The sequence below is a fragment of the Ovis aries genome, chromosome 12 (assembly GCF_016772045.2).
Source record: "Ovis aries strain OAR_USU_Benz2616 breed Rambouillet chromosome 12, ARS-UI_Ramb_v3.0, whole genome shotgun sequence".
Taxonomy (NCBI): domain Eukaryota; kingdom Metazoa; phylum Chordata; class Mammalia; order Artiodactyla; family Bovidae; genus Ovis; species Ovis aries.
In genome coordinates, this window is record NC_056065.1 from 19372821 (window position 1) to 19389731 (window position 16911).

Genomic DNA, 16911 nt, shown 5'->3' on the forward strand with positions numbered 1-16911 from the left:
GACTTTGTAAGTTTGCTCAAGACGGAAAGACTTTAGCGGATATCAGCAGCAGTAGCGGCTCTCAGATCAGGTGATATTTAGCGTTTTGCATGTAGTATTGGCGATGTGATGAATACCCTCAGATAAGAAGGGGAAAAGGAGCTGCCACGTGCAATTGACCACAGTGTACTACGTGCCTCCGCCTCCAGCGCTGCTCCTAAGTTGGCCCACTTCTGAAGAAAGTGATCCCACCTTCGTTGGAGGATAGCGCTTTCCTCGGGCACAAATTTTTATTTCACTTTGAATCTTACACCATTACATTGCCAGTGATGCATTTTTATGTTTACAAGTGACATCTTCGTCAAAGAATGAAACCTCTGAGCAACGGCTCAAAAGCATGAAGGTTGCCTGCAGTTAAGTACTTAAATTATTTTACACCTAAACGGAGCCCAGTTGTTTTGAGTTAAAACTTAATAAACCTTAAAAGGATGACCTTTCTTGCACAGAAAGGCCCAGGGTTACAAAAAAGAAACGAACTTTCCAATGAAATATATTTTAAGGAACTAGTGCTGAACAAAGGGCTAGTTAAAGCTGAATGCTTTGTCAATTTATCAGCTTGTGAACATTCTGTTCCTGAATTCCCCACTGCTCCTGGATGTATGGAACGGTGGTGCCTTGCTTAATCGAATACTATTGATTCGAGTGTGTCACAGTGATCTCATTGAGAGTAATCAATAGTAATCCAAAATCAATCAATCTGGCTCTTGCACTATCATTTATCAAATCTGAATACGCCAAATTATTTGCAGGCGTCAAATTACAAAGAAGAGAAAAGGGGAAAACAGGGGAAGTTAATGGTTTATATTGAAGAGCAAGACCAATGTCTTTTTTTTTTTTTTCTTTAAAATGGACAACTACTTGGCCAAATGCATTTATCTTCTCATTAATGTATCCTAAATTTATAATGAATCTCATTCCATTCTTGGGAAAGAATAAGACTTCTTGTACAGGAGTGAACTGGTTCAGCATAATCTTTAGAAACTTAAAGATGCCCCAGCTTGCGGAGATCACACCAGCATTTTCCAAGTCTGAGTAGCTACATTTCAAATGCCTGTCATCCATCTGCTGGTAAAAAGGAGACGGGACTGGCATAGGACAAAACTGCATCTCTAAGGATCAGAAATGATGGTTAATGGAATCAGAGTGGAAAAAGGAAGAATTAATTTCTCCAGAGAATGTACACCTAGATGCACCTGCTTATCAAAGAAGCTGCTGTTGGCGCTGAGGGTTCCTTTATCAACATATTCACCTGTAATTTAGTCCAGGTAATAAATCCTTCTATTCATTACAGCACACACTCAAAAGCACTCCTACTATTTAACGTGAATGAAAAAAAGGCCCAGAGTGTCTAAAACATTTACTTTCGCTAATGTAAAAGTGTTGGCATTTTACTTCATTCGCGATAAGCTGGTGCCAGTGGAAGTGATTATTCTTTTCTTATTCAAAGCCTATCAGCATTTCGAAAAGCTCTCTCCACCTTATCAGGTGTATGAACAGCACAGTTACTGAAAACAGTTTGTACGGCTCCTCTCTCTTTCTGCCCAGCTATCTGATAAACCCCCAACTAACCAACTGTATTTACACACAATCAAACAGAAGTTGTATCTTCCGCGCGGTCGCCACATTCCAGTTGGCCGTAGGTTTTTCTGCTGTGACATTAACGTAACAAAAATGTCAGTAGCGAGTACCCCAAACTGACAGCAATCAAGAAAACACTATAAAAGCACTCAAGTAGAATGCACGACAAACAGAGGCGAAAGCAAAACAAACTCGAATAGTTGAAGGCAATCTCTTTGGAATTTGAGGGGGGCGGGGGATAAAGTGTACCGTGTGTGTGCAGATCGGGATGAAAATCATGCACTTACCTTTGACCAAAGTAAAGGATCTTTTAGCAAAACAGATCAATAGACAGACAGCAATTTTAAAAGAAAATACTGCTGACATGGAGGGGGTTCAGGAAAGTTTCTAAGAACTGAGCACGTATTCCCCCCACATTTCAGTTTATCTCAATGTGGGGCAGAGAGGTTCTATAATATAAGCAAAGTAAGACAACAGACAGTATCACCGAACTTACCCCATAAACCGAAGACAAGATAGAAAGCAAGGCTGTCACATATGGTGACCACATTCTCAGGACAGATTTTCCAATCATTAAAACCCTCATAAATGCTCTAGACATTAAAGTTTTGTTCACTATAAGGAAATAGAAAAATACAAAAAATACAATTTGAGTGTTTAACCTCATCATTTTTCTCATTCTTCAGACTTAACCAACTGAACAGTCCCATATACAGGTACAAAAAAAGAACCATCCTAGAGACTAAGCTAAGGAGATGATCCCCTCTCCATTTCTACCTGGTTAAAAAATGCTTTCAGGAGTTTCATGGTTCATTCAAATCGAGAGACATCCCTAATCATTTCTGGGTAGTTCTTCAGAGCACGAAAGACAACAATATTTCCAGAACAGAAGAGAAATATGAAACTTATTTGAACAACTGAATAACACATTCCTAACTCCATGAAAGAATCTCTGCCTGGGCTTCGGTGCATAAATGGCCCATTTGTTCCTCACCTCCTTTTGCTGAATGGCTAGGAGAGAACAGAAAAAGGCAGCCACATGCTCCCACCTGAGCCCAACTCCTGATTCTGTCTAGACTCCAAGAACAGAATGAGCCTTTCCTCAGATGGGGAGAGCAATAAGATGAATTAGCCAAGTGTGCAGTTCAGTACAATTCAGCTGATGGTTGCCTTCCCATCTGTGACACTATGATCCCAAGACTGGTGAGGCAGGTCTCATTTAAGTCTCTGGCTAAAAGGGGTGCTTCTGTCATTTCTTAGGGACCAGGACCAACTGTATACAGTCACTTTCTCATATATATTTTTTTCTTTCTTTGGCCATGAACTGTTGGTTACGAGTATAACAGTCCTCCTCAAAATATCTAATCCGTTTTAATAGATCAATGGCTGTAAAGAAAGCATTGATAAGAGTATTTTTTCATTTAGGGAAAAATGAATACAATGTAACAAGACAACTTAGATTTTTTGGAGAAGTTAAAGTGCCACAATAATTTGGAATTATGGAGGGCAAAGAGCTATTGATTGAACAACCTCACATTTGAATTTTTCTCTTAAGTACCTCTGTCTCTATAATTTTTCCTATGACTCACTATTTTTGCTCACACCGAACACAATTTTAGATATTCTTTTCAAAGCAAAATAAATTTTTATAACTACAGACTGTAACAACCTACTAACTGGCTTGAAAAGGACATCTTTTCATACATTTTAGCCTCTACTGTATTAAGAAACTTAATGCATTTATTTAATGAGTCCTTTGTTTTTCTCAGAAGGCATTGCAAATGAATAAAATCTTCCTAGAATAGATGAAAAAGGAATTCTCACATACGAAAGTACAATTCTGATCATGGAGGAGAAAAAAAGAATTCAGTTCTTCCGCCTATTTTCTGTGCATAAGTTCTTGATTTACTTTTTTAAATTTCATTTTTTCAACCTAGGAAACAAACAGGAAAGCACAAGATACCTTTTTTTTTTTTCTTTCTCAGAAAATGTATGCAACATGCAACAAAAACAGAAATGTCCCTTTAAAGTGGACTGACAAGGCTTTTGATTTTCCACTTGTTAAAGTCTTTATATACATCACACGTAAGAGCAACTAAGATTCACTACTTTGGACCTTTTTTTTTTTTAAACAATAAACCCCATTATTATCCCTTTATTTCCAAGATAGTAAAAAGATTTGAACAAGCTTCAGTTACTCTTTTTCTTTTTTCGAACAAAATTCATTATTATCTACCCTTTCTGTAGTCCCACAGAGTTTTAAAGAGAAGTAAGCAAACAAGCTGGTTTTCATTGCCCTTCTACTAGCCATCAATCTCTGATACAATATGAGAATTTATTGGTTGCTTCCCTTTTATTTAGTACCATCTTAAGCAACTGTTTGCGGAGGTGTATGAGGAAGCAAAGTTAAATTGACACGTCTGTGATATGCCTGACAGCCCTTCGTATGCCTAATATTAATTTGCTTTCTTTGGCTAGGTAAGTGCTGCCAAAGCATATTATATATAACGTGTACTTCCAATCAAAATGATGAAAAGTATACATGCAATTTTGTTTCACTCAAAGCAAGGTGAGAAAGCACAGAGGAATGTATATGACAGAGACTGCCTTTAATAATCAATATATAAATTTGCTTTCAAGTTCTCTTTTTACAATGCAATCTGATCTTCGACAGGCTCTCCATGAGTTTAACACTTTAAATAACTCTTTAATAGATTTTAAATGCCAAAAACCAGTGTTTTCATTTATTAGACTGTGTGAAAGAATTCCATATAGCCAGAGGCAGCATTTCTAATGGCTAGTGTTGCATGTTATATATTTATATTCAAATGCACATACAGATCTATGTCAGCATATTGAAATAAGACTTTAATTGGCCAGTGAGAAGCCAATTTATTTAAAACTGTACTTTTTCTTTTATTGCTTTGCCTCAGTGAGTTATCTTCCAAATAAATATACATGCATTGCCATCAATTAAAATGACGAAACATGTGAAAAATCAGAACATAAAAAAGCAAGCTTATTCCAGACATTTTAAAATATTTTTTATAAATTAAAAAAGGAGGGGCCTGAAGATATACATACACAACACAGATACAATCTATATCTGCTCAATTTGATGGTTTTGCATAGTTGATTAGAAAATACATTTGGAAATACTGAGAAATAGTGTCCAAATCAAAGAAAAAGAAACATCTGGCACTTCTGTAAAGAAAAAGTAAAGAGAAAGGATGTTTGTCATAACTAAATGGAAATTATTTTTATTAGCTAGGTTTCCCAGACTTTGACAGTAGAAATCTAAAATGAACTTGAAACAAGAATAAGATGCAGGTAAATCCTTCAAAAGGCAGAAGGCTGTCACTTAACACTCTCAGATAATAAAGGAGCTAACTTTCAGCAGATGGATTGGCATAAAGAAACAGCAGGATTTTTTCAAACAAGGAACATTAAATCTGTTTAAGTATTATACAAACATATAAAGGTAGGAAATGAATCTAGGAATTTAAACAAAATAGGCATTAGAACAAGAATTTGAATAGAAAGAGCATTTGGATAAATGTTTTCTCTCAACACTCACTCAGATTTACTGAGCAAGCACAGACCTTTAAACTTACCTCTAAGAATAAAATTCAAAAATTCACAAACCTATGATGTATTTCAGATGTATATAATGATAATTAATTTCCTATATTTGCTTTTGGCAAAAAAGAAAATGACATATTTATAAAGTGCAGATAAGTGAAATTTTTATTTTGCATTTATTTAAAAGCTATCATGTTTTCATTAAGATATATTTATCAGGCCCAACTATATAAGAAAACAATGTAGCTAAGAGCTAATTCAAAACTGGTTCTTGGATATGGGCCCAAACCATTAAATTATGTACTTAATACTACTGGCTTATTTCCTATTTTATCAATTATTTATTATTTCTATATACTGAATTTCAAAATGATAATAATTAAAAATGTATAAAATCAGAAATAGATTAATATATTAGGTTACCTGTTACCTGTCATTTATACAGCAGCTAAACCAATTTAGTTTAAAATCAGACTTGGTAAATACCTGAAATACTAATTCAAGGTTAAAATGATGCCCAGGAAATTTAACTAGACACTAGCTGATTAGAAAAACACTTGAGATCCACTTTCTTATATAAATACACAAGAGCACTCTCAGCAGCACACCTATATTCTACATACATACTTCTTCCCATGTCTATATATGTATTTCACCTGCATACTATACATGCACATAAATGCACGCACATGTGTGGAGTATATTCTACAGACTGCTTTGGATTTTAAAGTAGCGTATGCAGAGCTATTTATTTACAATGGGAGAGACCATGGACATCCAATACACATGGCTATGAAAATAATAATCAACAGCAAAATATACAAAATGCAGTAAGAGAGAATGTCAAGAGGCAGAGACGCGGGGTGTCATCCCCGGACTCTCAAATACACATACAAGTATGATTGGAGAAAGAGAACCTAAATATTTCACTGTCAGAGAATGTAGAAAACAGCAATTCATTTCTATCTCATGTGCTTTAGGACAATGACAATTTAATACAAGGCCAGTGGATGTAAAAGAGATAAAAACTGAACAAACTGGGCCAGGGCAATCAAAGATTTTCTCCAGAGAGCTGGCTAGGGCCGGAGCTCATATGCACTTACAACAGATCAACACTGTATTGTTTCTCTCTTCCATGAATTTGCTATGAAGCAAAATTCAGAGCAGAGCTTATCTGCTGCAATGACTTCAAACTTCTACTGAGATACCTCAACGCTCTCCTCTCATTTCTAAACGCTTGGTGGGTGATTCTGAAAAGTTTATTTGATATTAATTGCTGTCACAGAAATCATGGCTATCAACTGTCACTTGTGTGACCAAGTATCAACCCTAAGCACAGATTTTGATTTATTTTTATGAAATAACATAAGCAAACCATTCAGTGCCGAACAGCACTTAGGAAGTCAAACAAAGAAATATTTTGTTTAGTCACTAGGCTAAGACAAATGTTGAGAAATTTTTCACAAGTGATACGGACTTGAGATTAGGCATTATGCCTACCTTCCAAAAAAAGGGCTTCTTCTTTGTCTGTACTTCTTGCAGGAGTGAGGTATTGTGAAAGTATTGTTAAACAGAGTCATAGAGAAGTTACCTGCCCCCTTTGATGAATAGCACCATGGACCTAAAATTAATTGCAAAAGTATGGCCTGGCTAATGAGATGGTCCTTATCTTTTTTTAGCACAGGAAGCACAAGTATTTTTCTACTGGCTCAATATTCTACAAAAATGCCTAAACTATTCTTAACTCAGTAAAAACATTATTCAAAGACACAAAATAACACAAATTCTAAGATCTAGAAAATTCGGAATGAAAACTAATTTCCTGTATTATTTTCTTTCTAAATCTTTATTTTCTGTTTTGCTTTGAAAAGAAGGACAACAGAAAAAAAAAATCTTTTCTCTGGCTTCTATTAGCATTTTTTAAAGCTGAATTACAATACCATTCTTTATAAGATGACCAATATATATCACAGGTCAGATTAAATCAAAGAAATATATCAAAGGCCGTCAATTTAGAATTTAAAAAAAAAGAACAATGATGCCGTATTAGGGGGAAAACACTAGAAAAATGATCATCCATGCAAGAGAATTAATGGATATCCACAAGGGCTTTGCTAATAACATGGGTTAATTACCACTGCAACACACTAGGCTCAGTAAATAAAGCAGCAGTGCCATAAACACATTAAGATGAGAAACCATCACTTTAAGAACCAGCCAACACCATCACCCTTGCCTCTAACCAGGAAATGGGAAGCTGATTCCCAGCCCTTTCTGCAAAAGGAGGATTTCTAAACTTACCACCCAATGTGTATAGGGTAATACATAAAAACACTGACACAAAGGGCTAGTGAGACACAGGGTGTCCAGCACTTACTCACCACTCCCATTCAACACTGATTCTCTCAACTCTGAACACTTTTTTTGCTTACTCCAAGGAGAAAATCATGTTACATAATTCACACTGTCTGGATATTTCGACCATACGTAGTTTGGGATATGGGGTTATTTAATTTTTAGAGAAACAGAATTAATCTGTTCACTTTAGGGATGTGATGGGCAAGGTTACGAGAATCTACAGCTCAGGAACATTCACCCTAAGTGCAGCCAGTTGTCACTTCCAGCAATTTACAAAAAAAATCATCTGAAATCCCCTACCTTTAAGGCTGCAGGTGTTTTCAACAGATTTGTAGAGAAGAAACAGGAAGAAAAGTAACATGAGCTCCATGTCTGCAGTTTAAGTATTCTTTCTTTGAGAAATAAACTTAAACAGTCTGTTCATAGTTCCCAAATAATATCACATCTAAAGTGACTTCGGCAAGCTCCTATCTTTTTTAGAAAATTGCCTCCACTCTGATTTAGGCTTTTCGTTGTTGTTGTTATTGTATACATTTTTCCTTCCAGCCTATGTTTATCCCATGTATTTTGACATTATAATATTACTTTTGGTTAGTTGTATTTCAATTTACTTTAGCTTGTAACAAGGAGTGATGAGGCAGAGAAAAGAATCAAAACCCTGAAGCAGAAAGAGGAAACCTTACAAAATAAAACTTGCATAGCTCCAAACAGGAATTTTAAAAAAACAAACACAAATCTGCTTAATTTTTGAGGTCTGGATTTTCATGATCAGGTCTGGATTTTCATGATCAGGCTGAAATTCAAATACTAAACTGTTCCCTCCTAGCCTTGCCTGTTTTGGAGTGTTTCAATTGCCTTTCCTTCTTCCAACAGCTGTGACAACTGCTAAAACAGTCAGTAAAATTAAGTCCGCTCTATAATCCTGTAGTCAATGTTACATTTTAATCAGAGGTTGAAAGAGAACCGTGATGAGCACACTCATTTAGAATGATTAGACTGACACATATGTCAAAATGAGCAGATATATTATTTTCATCTATTTATGCTATCAGTTATTACTGCTATTAAATGTGAAACAAGCTTTCAAGTATTATGCTCTTTAATGCACTGGCACATTTCCCAAAATTAAAAAAAAAACAACATAGTTATAGGTTAACATTTTAGGCTCTCCTAATGGTGGTCAATAAATTGAAGGAATCTTTTCAACAGCCTCCACAGCAGAAATTGTCCAATATTCTCCTCTGAAACTGCATAACTCTGGTTTCATTTCTGTGTATACACACACGTGATGGGGTTTAACCCAGCACAATTACTATGAATATTAATAGCATGTATAAATTCTGTGGTTTATTAATTGAGACAGAGAGGCAGATGCGTTACTAAGCATTAGATCTTTCTGTCTGTCCAGTGAACCACGTAACCATCAGAGCTGCATCCAAACAATAAATCTGTATTTTTTAAAGATGACTTTTAATTGAGCCAAAAAGGAAAGCTAGTTTGAATCTTGCGCCAAAGCCAAAAGGACATGTGTCCTGATTTCATTTAAATACATCTGCTTTAAGAGGCTTATCGAAACTAATTATTCAAATTAGCTATAAGAAGTTAAATTCAAGGAAACTATTTTACAAAGAAGGCTAGGGGAAGAAGGCAGATTTTTAAAGTTTGTTTTGTTTATTTATTTATGAGAGAAAGTTCTGAATTGGGTGAGCTTGGATAATGCATTCTTCCTGACATGAAGGTGTATTAAATTCTCCAGTGCTACAGCCTCAGGTGTACTAACCTTCAAACTCCACTTGAGTGGGCAGTCCTACCTTTGTTTATTTCTCATTTTTATTTTCACACAATTTAAGGTTTCTTCCTTGGAGCATTTGCAACTGACGCAAGCACTGCCTTCCAATCTTTCGGTTCTTCCTAAGTCCATCCCTGGGCTAACATCCCTGGTGTGAGTGTGTATGCGTGCAAGCACATCTACAGACAGGCATACACACACACACTCAAACATATGAGGAGCCACTGAGACTGCAAGTCACTTTTCATCTCTTGCTTAATTACAAAGCAAGGCAATATGCAGTCACTAAGGACCGCTAGTGGACATCTACCTATAATGCATGACCTCCTCCTCTCGAGGGTTTTATGTTTTCTTCACAATCTAGGGAGAACTGTTTGCCAAGAGCACTCTTTTCAGAATTATAACAGTTGGTATTACTGTAATGGGAAAGCAAAGCCATATAACTGACTCAACAGAAAGAGGAACCAGTGACAGTTACTGTGATAAACTAGTATTTTATCTTAACAGTGGGTTGAAATTAAGTTTACGACCTACTCATTTTTACCCAAGAATGCCTGATTTACTCCTTTTACCCCCTACTCACTTCCCCCCGACCCTGAGCAATACAAATATGTATATTTCCATGGGCATAAAGATATTCATAAATATGAATGAAACTGCATCTAAGGACAAAAGTACTTTTCTGCATTTTCTGGACATGATACACGAAACAAATCCACAATCTCAGCATCGTCTGTTCAAGGAGAAATTTAAAAAGTCACTACTGTTTCTTCTTTAGTTTAGTTTTTTTTTTTTCTCCCTTTAAATATTTATAGCGTGTGAAAAATCTCATGTTACTTAATGGACTGATTTGTCAGTTAAGTGCTGACTTAATGCTAACCATGCAAATAACATTATTCTAGCCCCGGCTTGCATAGGGCTAGTTTTTAAATTGTTCTCTGAAGGAGAATTAGTAAATGTGCAATTTTGCCTCTAACTCTGAGCGGTAAGAAATGACGGGGAGCTGAAAATATCTGTCAAGCTGCAAATACATAAGAGGCACTCAATAGTATAAATCATTTTGAATATTGTATTTTAAAACATCTTTCCTTGGGAAAATGGGTCCTAGTAAAAGATGCATTTTAACAGTTCACTAAGCATTTGTGCCAAGTGCCTATTCTTAGCACCTGAATAAGAAGTGACTGTCACACAGCTGTTTTACTGACAGTCACTGAGCTTTGCCTCAAAGGTAACATTGTAGTCAGAGAACAATTCTCGACTTCCTGAATTAGGAGATCACCCTCAACACAAAAGGCACAAGACAGACACAAACAAGCACTCGTGCACACGAAATACCCAGGACATTACCTGATTCAGTGCGCCAAGATCCATTCCGTCCACCCCCCAAACCACCCCCCCCCCGCCCCGCCATACACACAAACACGCGCACCCCCACGACGAGTTTTAAAAAGGAAAGAAAAAGGTACCTACTCTTCCTCGTAGTGCAGGGAAAAAGATTCAGGAAGGCAAAGTTCTACCGAATCCATGTGCGACCGGCAACCATTATTTGTGTACCCCCGCTATAAATCAAAGTTTCCTTGACAGAGCACAGTGCAATTAACACAAATGTTCTCCTAGTGACAAGCCTATAGGCACAGCCAGTTGGGACCAGAGCTCTCACACTCTCCTAATCAAGGACTTAAAGCCCCGATTGGAGCTTATTAATATGAAGTAGAGCTTAACATATGCAGTCCCACCGGCCCAGGCGCGCAGCCGATTGGGGGGCGGCTGCCCAATCAGGAGGGAGGCGACGGGAGGCTGCGAGGAGCCGCGGAACCAGGCAGGTACGAAGGGTGCAGAGACGCGACCCGGCTAGAAACTGAGCGCGAGAGAAAAGGGAGCGGGGACCAGAGATCCGGACGCTCCGGGCAGATACTGCGCCAGGCCCGCGCTTGCTTGCTCTTTCTTTTTCTCTCTTCTCTCCTCCCGTGGGAAGCTAGAAAAGAAACCTAACTAATTTAACCCTCCAAGCCCCGGAGGGATCTGTCTTGGGTTTCTCACCCAAGATCTCTTTTTGCCTTGCCCAGAAGAACTCACGCAGACTCTCAGAGTTAATTTGGGAAAGGATTCTGCGGAAGGTAGAGAATGAAGTTTGTCCTGCCGTTGTCTGTGTTTGATTCCACCGGGGAGGGGGCTCCTGCTTATTGAGTGCTGTACTTTCTCATTGATCCGTCATCGTGTTGTCGTCTGTTTCTCTGATCTAGACTGGGCATTTAAAAAAAAAAAAATCCAAGATATGACTTCTAAATTGTTCGAGCATGCGAAGTGGGAATCGTCCTCTGAGGTGGATTGCAGTTTTACATCACTACAGAAGAGGAGAGTGCCTCAATGCAATTTTCGAAAATGCCTATGTAAATTCTATATGTAAATATTTCTTTACCTGCTCCCCCTCTCTCTACCTATAGATATACAATGTATAGCTTTTCAAAACAAAGATAAAACAACTGCGGGACAAATTGGCTCCTCCAGTTTCAGGAGTAGGAGACAGGGCTGCTGGGTAGCTAGTGCATTGAAAACGTCTCAGTGCATTTTGACAAAATAAAGACTGCATTTTTTTTTTTTTCCCTGTAGGGAAAGCAGTGCTAACCAGCGCACTGAAAGTGTTCTTAGTCATACATTTATTTCAATACAAGCTTCCAAACTGGGAAACATATACAAACACATATGATTTTTACCCCAAACATCAGCTTTCAAATAAAATGTAGTTTATGTATTTGTCAATTATACATAACACACCCTGAATGCTTTAAAAAATCAACTCAGAAACATTTCGTAAATCATCACACAGTTTGGTCATTATAAGCATGAGTTTCAAACAGAAGTGCTTTTTAAAGACAGAATATAAGAAGAGAAGGTTGTTTTTTCTCTAATAGTGTATAAGCCTGATTTTAGTTTCCATATAACAAAGAGTTTGCTTAAGTCCTATTTTTAAATACGGGATCTTTTTATACTAGCAAATGTACATGGTAATAGCTACCAGCTATTTATGGCAAAGAGATAACTGCTACCTTATGACCCGAAATTTTGATATAATTCAGCTCTACTGCTTACCAACCCTTTTCCTATTAAGTCTGACATGATATAAATAGTCTAATCTTTGAGATCAAAATAAATTAGTTCATATATCCAGTCTGTGTTCAATTCACTAGATCAGAATTCAACTCTTTCTTCCACCCTCTCAAATTTTCTAGGCCTTTAAAATAGAACAGCCACATTAACATTCAGAATATAAAAATGACAGACATGATTTGGTTTCCCCCACAGAAGAACGCAATTTCCTTGCCATGTATTTAGCCATATCTAAAGATATGGGCCTGATGCCTTTTGTTTGTGGTCTGAAGGCATACAAGTTTCTAGTGGAGAACTCCCATAGCAAAAACTATGCCTAAGAATACTGTAGAAAAGCAGGTAGTAAAAGCTTAATTACCAGTAGCATTATGCTGTCTATATTGTTAAATGTGAACTCTGCAATTAAGATGTAAATTTGGTGGTGAGCAGTGAATTAAAAGAGCTTTGAGATGTAGGAAGTCTGCAGACACCCGAGGAAAAAGAAAAAAGAGATTTGTCTGTTCAATTGAAAATGAGACATGTAGTCATTTTATAATTTAAAAAATAAATAAGGCATTTGAAAAAGAAACATGATTTTAAAAAAAATACGATAAAAGAAATATGGAAACTAATATTGCTTTAGAAAGACAGGAAAACAAATCTCTGATTCAAGGATTCCTATCTTAATCTGTGAATAAACTAAAATTCTCAGGGTAATTAATCCAGTTGTATACATTTTTAAAAGAAGAGATACAGCAAATAAAATTTCCCTTATTTTGTCCCGGGACATTTAAAAAAAATAAAAATCATTTAACGTATTCAGTGGATCTTAATGTACTCAGCACATTCAGCTCTTGCACCTGTGCAGAATACTGTATTCTATTCAGTTTCTTTGCATTATCATACTGTGACAGAACCTGTTTATTACTCCTTTGAAATGGCTTTTAAAGACAAGATTTGTAGTCAGTAATTTACCGATGGACATTAAGTCACCATGTTTCCTGAGAGTTATCTTTTATTTCCTAGAATGTCTTTATTTTTTCTAGGGTACTTATTTGACCCATTCTGAACCGTTTGATTTTGCTGGTATCTGTTTTTAAACATATTTAGACTCATATTCACATGTAAGTCTTTTTTCTGTGCTCACAGAGATCCTTGTACAAACATGCACAGTGTGATCCCCAGATCGTTCACTAGCTATATTTCATCTATGCAAGGTGCAGTGTCCATTGAACTAGCTGCTTTCTGAACGACTAGGTTTGCAAAGCTGGTTTATTTTCCCTAGGGATCAGTGTGTCACCTCTACAAGTCAAGGACCTAAGATTACACCTACTGTCTTGAATCTAGCTTAACCAATGTAAAATTTAAAATAATATCTACTGCACTAAACTTGCGAGACAGCTTCCAGAATGTTTTATAAACACACAGCTCAGTCATCTCTAGACTCTTCCCTAGTCACAGAGTTTTTTTTCACCTTGAAGGAGGAAAGAGCATAATTACAGGAAATAAACATACCATGTGCAATATTGAGCATAAGCTTTAAAGAATCAACTACAAAGGATTTGGGGGGAAAATGAAACAAATGGACAGATCACCAGCCCAGAATAAATAGATATATTTGCTCACCAGTCTATACACTTCACAATCTTACCACAAGGAGTCTACCAAAGCAGGATAAATGGAACCAGACAAACGGACCCCTATGAGTGTTTTGCAAAGAATATTAACAAATTAGTTAACATCAGTCTATTAGGCATCAGACCCTAGATCCACACACAGTTTCAGTCTGTTCTTTAAACAATGCAGTTTAATATCCAAACAACTTCATTCTTAGGCCCCAACGAAAGCACAGATGCTAAGCAGAAAATAGCCTTCATTTCCGCTTGAAAGAATGAAATAGCAACAAACAAAACTGAGTGGAAACAAAAGGTAGATTCCTGTTGTCTATAACAGACATTTTACTGTATTGAGTCGGAATCATTTTCTGAAACAGTGAATTCTTATGATGTTAGAAGGTGAGGAGAACGCTTAGTCCTGCGATCACTGCATGCTAATAGCTATTTTTCATCCCCACCTTCCTTTTCTGAAAATTAACAGGACTCATCTGTATGAAAATGTTTATCGCTGCCACACTCTCTGCAGCAAATCTTGATTCTGTATTGCGCTTTTGCCATTTGTTAAGTATTTCAAACTAAACAAGGCATTGCAAATTTAGATTTTCAAATTGCCCTGCAATCTACTTTTTGCAGATCTTTCTCAAGATCATAAAACCTTTGAAAATCTGTTTAACTTTTGGAACCATCTTCCCTGCTGTCTGGGATATATTGTATGTAGTATAATATACTACAAAAAGCAAACTGAGACTTTTACAAACTACCATCTTTAACTCCAAAAGAAAATCCATAAGGAACATCTCTGGAAAAAGAAGCCTGAAGGACAAGCAGAGGCCTGGGCCCCAGGGTCCCCTCTGCCACCTCATGAGCTGTGTGTCTCTGTGTCTCTTGGTTCTTCATTTGTGCTTTGAGATTTCTTTTACACTATAACCCTGCTTAAGAAGACACCTTCCCAGTGAGAACATGAAGACTTCTTTCGAAGTCAGTGTGACTACTTTATATCACCACCAAACCTCTATCCATTCATCAAACCTCATTTTCTGTTGCTTTTCATTTCTAGGGCACAGGCTTTGATATTTAAATTATTGTCTCGATTGGCAAGAAGCAATCATTTCTACTGAAAGTGATCGCTTCCACAGAGGCACTAATAAAAACCTTTCCTTTTGACAAACCTCTTGTCCTATATATCCATCCCATTCCCAAATTACCAAGTCCATGAAAAACAAAGCCCATTCTCTGGGGAGTGATTACCTCACTTCCAGAATACACAAAACTCTTTTCCCAGTGTGTTTGTGAAAGTGGGGAGAAAAAAATAAAGAATCAAAGGAAGACAGAGAAACTAACAGAGGCAATTCTGTTTAATTAATTCAGGATTACTTCACTTTCATTTTGTCAAGCTAATCATATACATGGTGAAATGTCAGTAAAAATTAAATTATAAACTACAGTAGTTCCAATGGGAAAACTGGCTCTAGTTGTGTTGTATTTCTGACATACTTAACCCCCGTAAAATACCAAGTGCATTTTCTCATATTCTACAAGCTTTCTATAATCTGCATGGCATGTATTTCCAGAGCAATAGTTAACATTTTGAGATTACATGTTAATAAATGAGTTGCAGTTATAGTCTTTCCTGAATGTTAAGCACCATGAGCTAAATGCAGAAAACATTCAAGGTCAATGTCCCGTTTTAGACCTTTTCAGGCAGCTGTAATATTATGATAATCAAGCTTAAAATATTCCTATAGAAAGAGTAAATTAGCCTTTTCACTTGAAAGATGATTATGATAAACAATAAGCCTAAGAGAGGACGAAATCCCTATTTTTAAAAGCCATAAATTGTTGACTCAATCATGTGTGTGATAGTGTTGTCCAAAATAAAGTGTAGCTTCACTCTGTGAGGAGGGCAGGAGGTGGGAATGGAGAGAGAACAGGAACAGACGTGAAACAAATATGACAGATTTCAGAGGAAGCAATACTTGCTGTGATACCAGTAAAACGATCAATTTATCCATCTTAATCATTCCATTCAACACACAGTGTATTTGAAGTTTAAAAAAATGGATTGATTCATGACACATGAATAAAAGTATTTTTTTTTTCCTGATGTATATGAACAACAACACTGTTTGAAAGTTCTCTTCTCCTACTGCTTCCATGAACTTTTTTGTCCAAATTTTCCAAGGAACAGCAGTTTTTTAAAAAAAAGAGTGAGATATTCAGCATCTCGTGTCATATGAACAGGCCTAAAGAGGTGATCATGCTATTTTTGGATCTTAGAACTCTCTGACACACTTAGGAAGTTCCTTCTCACAAATGAACGTACTTCATAAAAATCTGTTTCCCTCTACCACGGCGAAAGAATCAGGGATGTGTGTGTGTGTCATGCCTGGTAGAAGTCAGGTGACTGTGGAAAGCCTCTAGCTAGGTGGTAATAACCTACTCTGGGGTCATGCCTCGGGTTCAGATTGCAACTAGGAAGGCTGAGGCTTTGGGCCTAGAGTCACAGTCACCCGCACAAGTCTCACTTTCTTCAGTTACCAAATGGGAAGAACAATAATAGCAACCATGTAAAAATTATTATGGGGATTACACGAGTTACACTGATTTAGCAGAGTCTCTGGTCCTAGTTGGGGGAACCATATGGTCCCGTGGGCCAAGGACGTTCTGGCTGTGCCAGTTTTCCTTCCTGGCTTAAACATTTATAGTACTCACTGCTTACACTCTCAAAAGTGCTTCAGTATAGATCATACATTTTACAGTCATCCTTCACACAGTGAGCCCTCCATAAATGTTAACTGTATTATTTTTAAATCTCACTAAACATGAGATAGAAGAGGATGACACTGACAATTCATTTGGCTT

At 36.9% G+C, this 16911-nt stretch overlaps 1 protein-coding gene across 9 annotated transcripts in view; it reads right to left on the reverse strand.

Moving 5' to 3' along the window:
• ESRRG (estrogen related receptor gamma) overlaps positions 1 to 16911 on the reverse strand; it is a 695925-nt gene that overhangs the window by 234475 nt on the left and 444539 nt on the right. Inside the window, exon 1 of one of the 9 annotated variants that reach the window (XM_004013593.5) lies at positions 10817 to 11026. The exons of 7 other annotated variants lie outside the window; for them this stretch is intronic. In XM_004013593.5, the coding sequence (XP_004013642.1) occupies positions 10817 to 10872 (56 nt within the window). In that variant the 5' untranslated portion in view covers positions 10873 to 11026. Of the gene's footprint in view, positions 1 to 2113; positions 10732 to 10816; positions 11027 to 16911 lie in introns of those variants that run through there. One more of the 9 variants, XM_060396022.1, reaches the window with a different exon arrangement.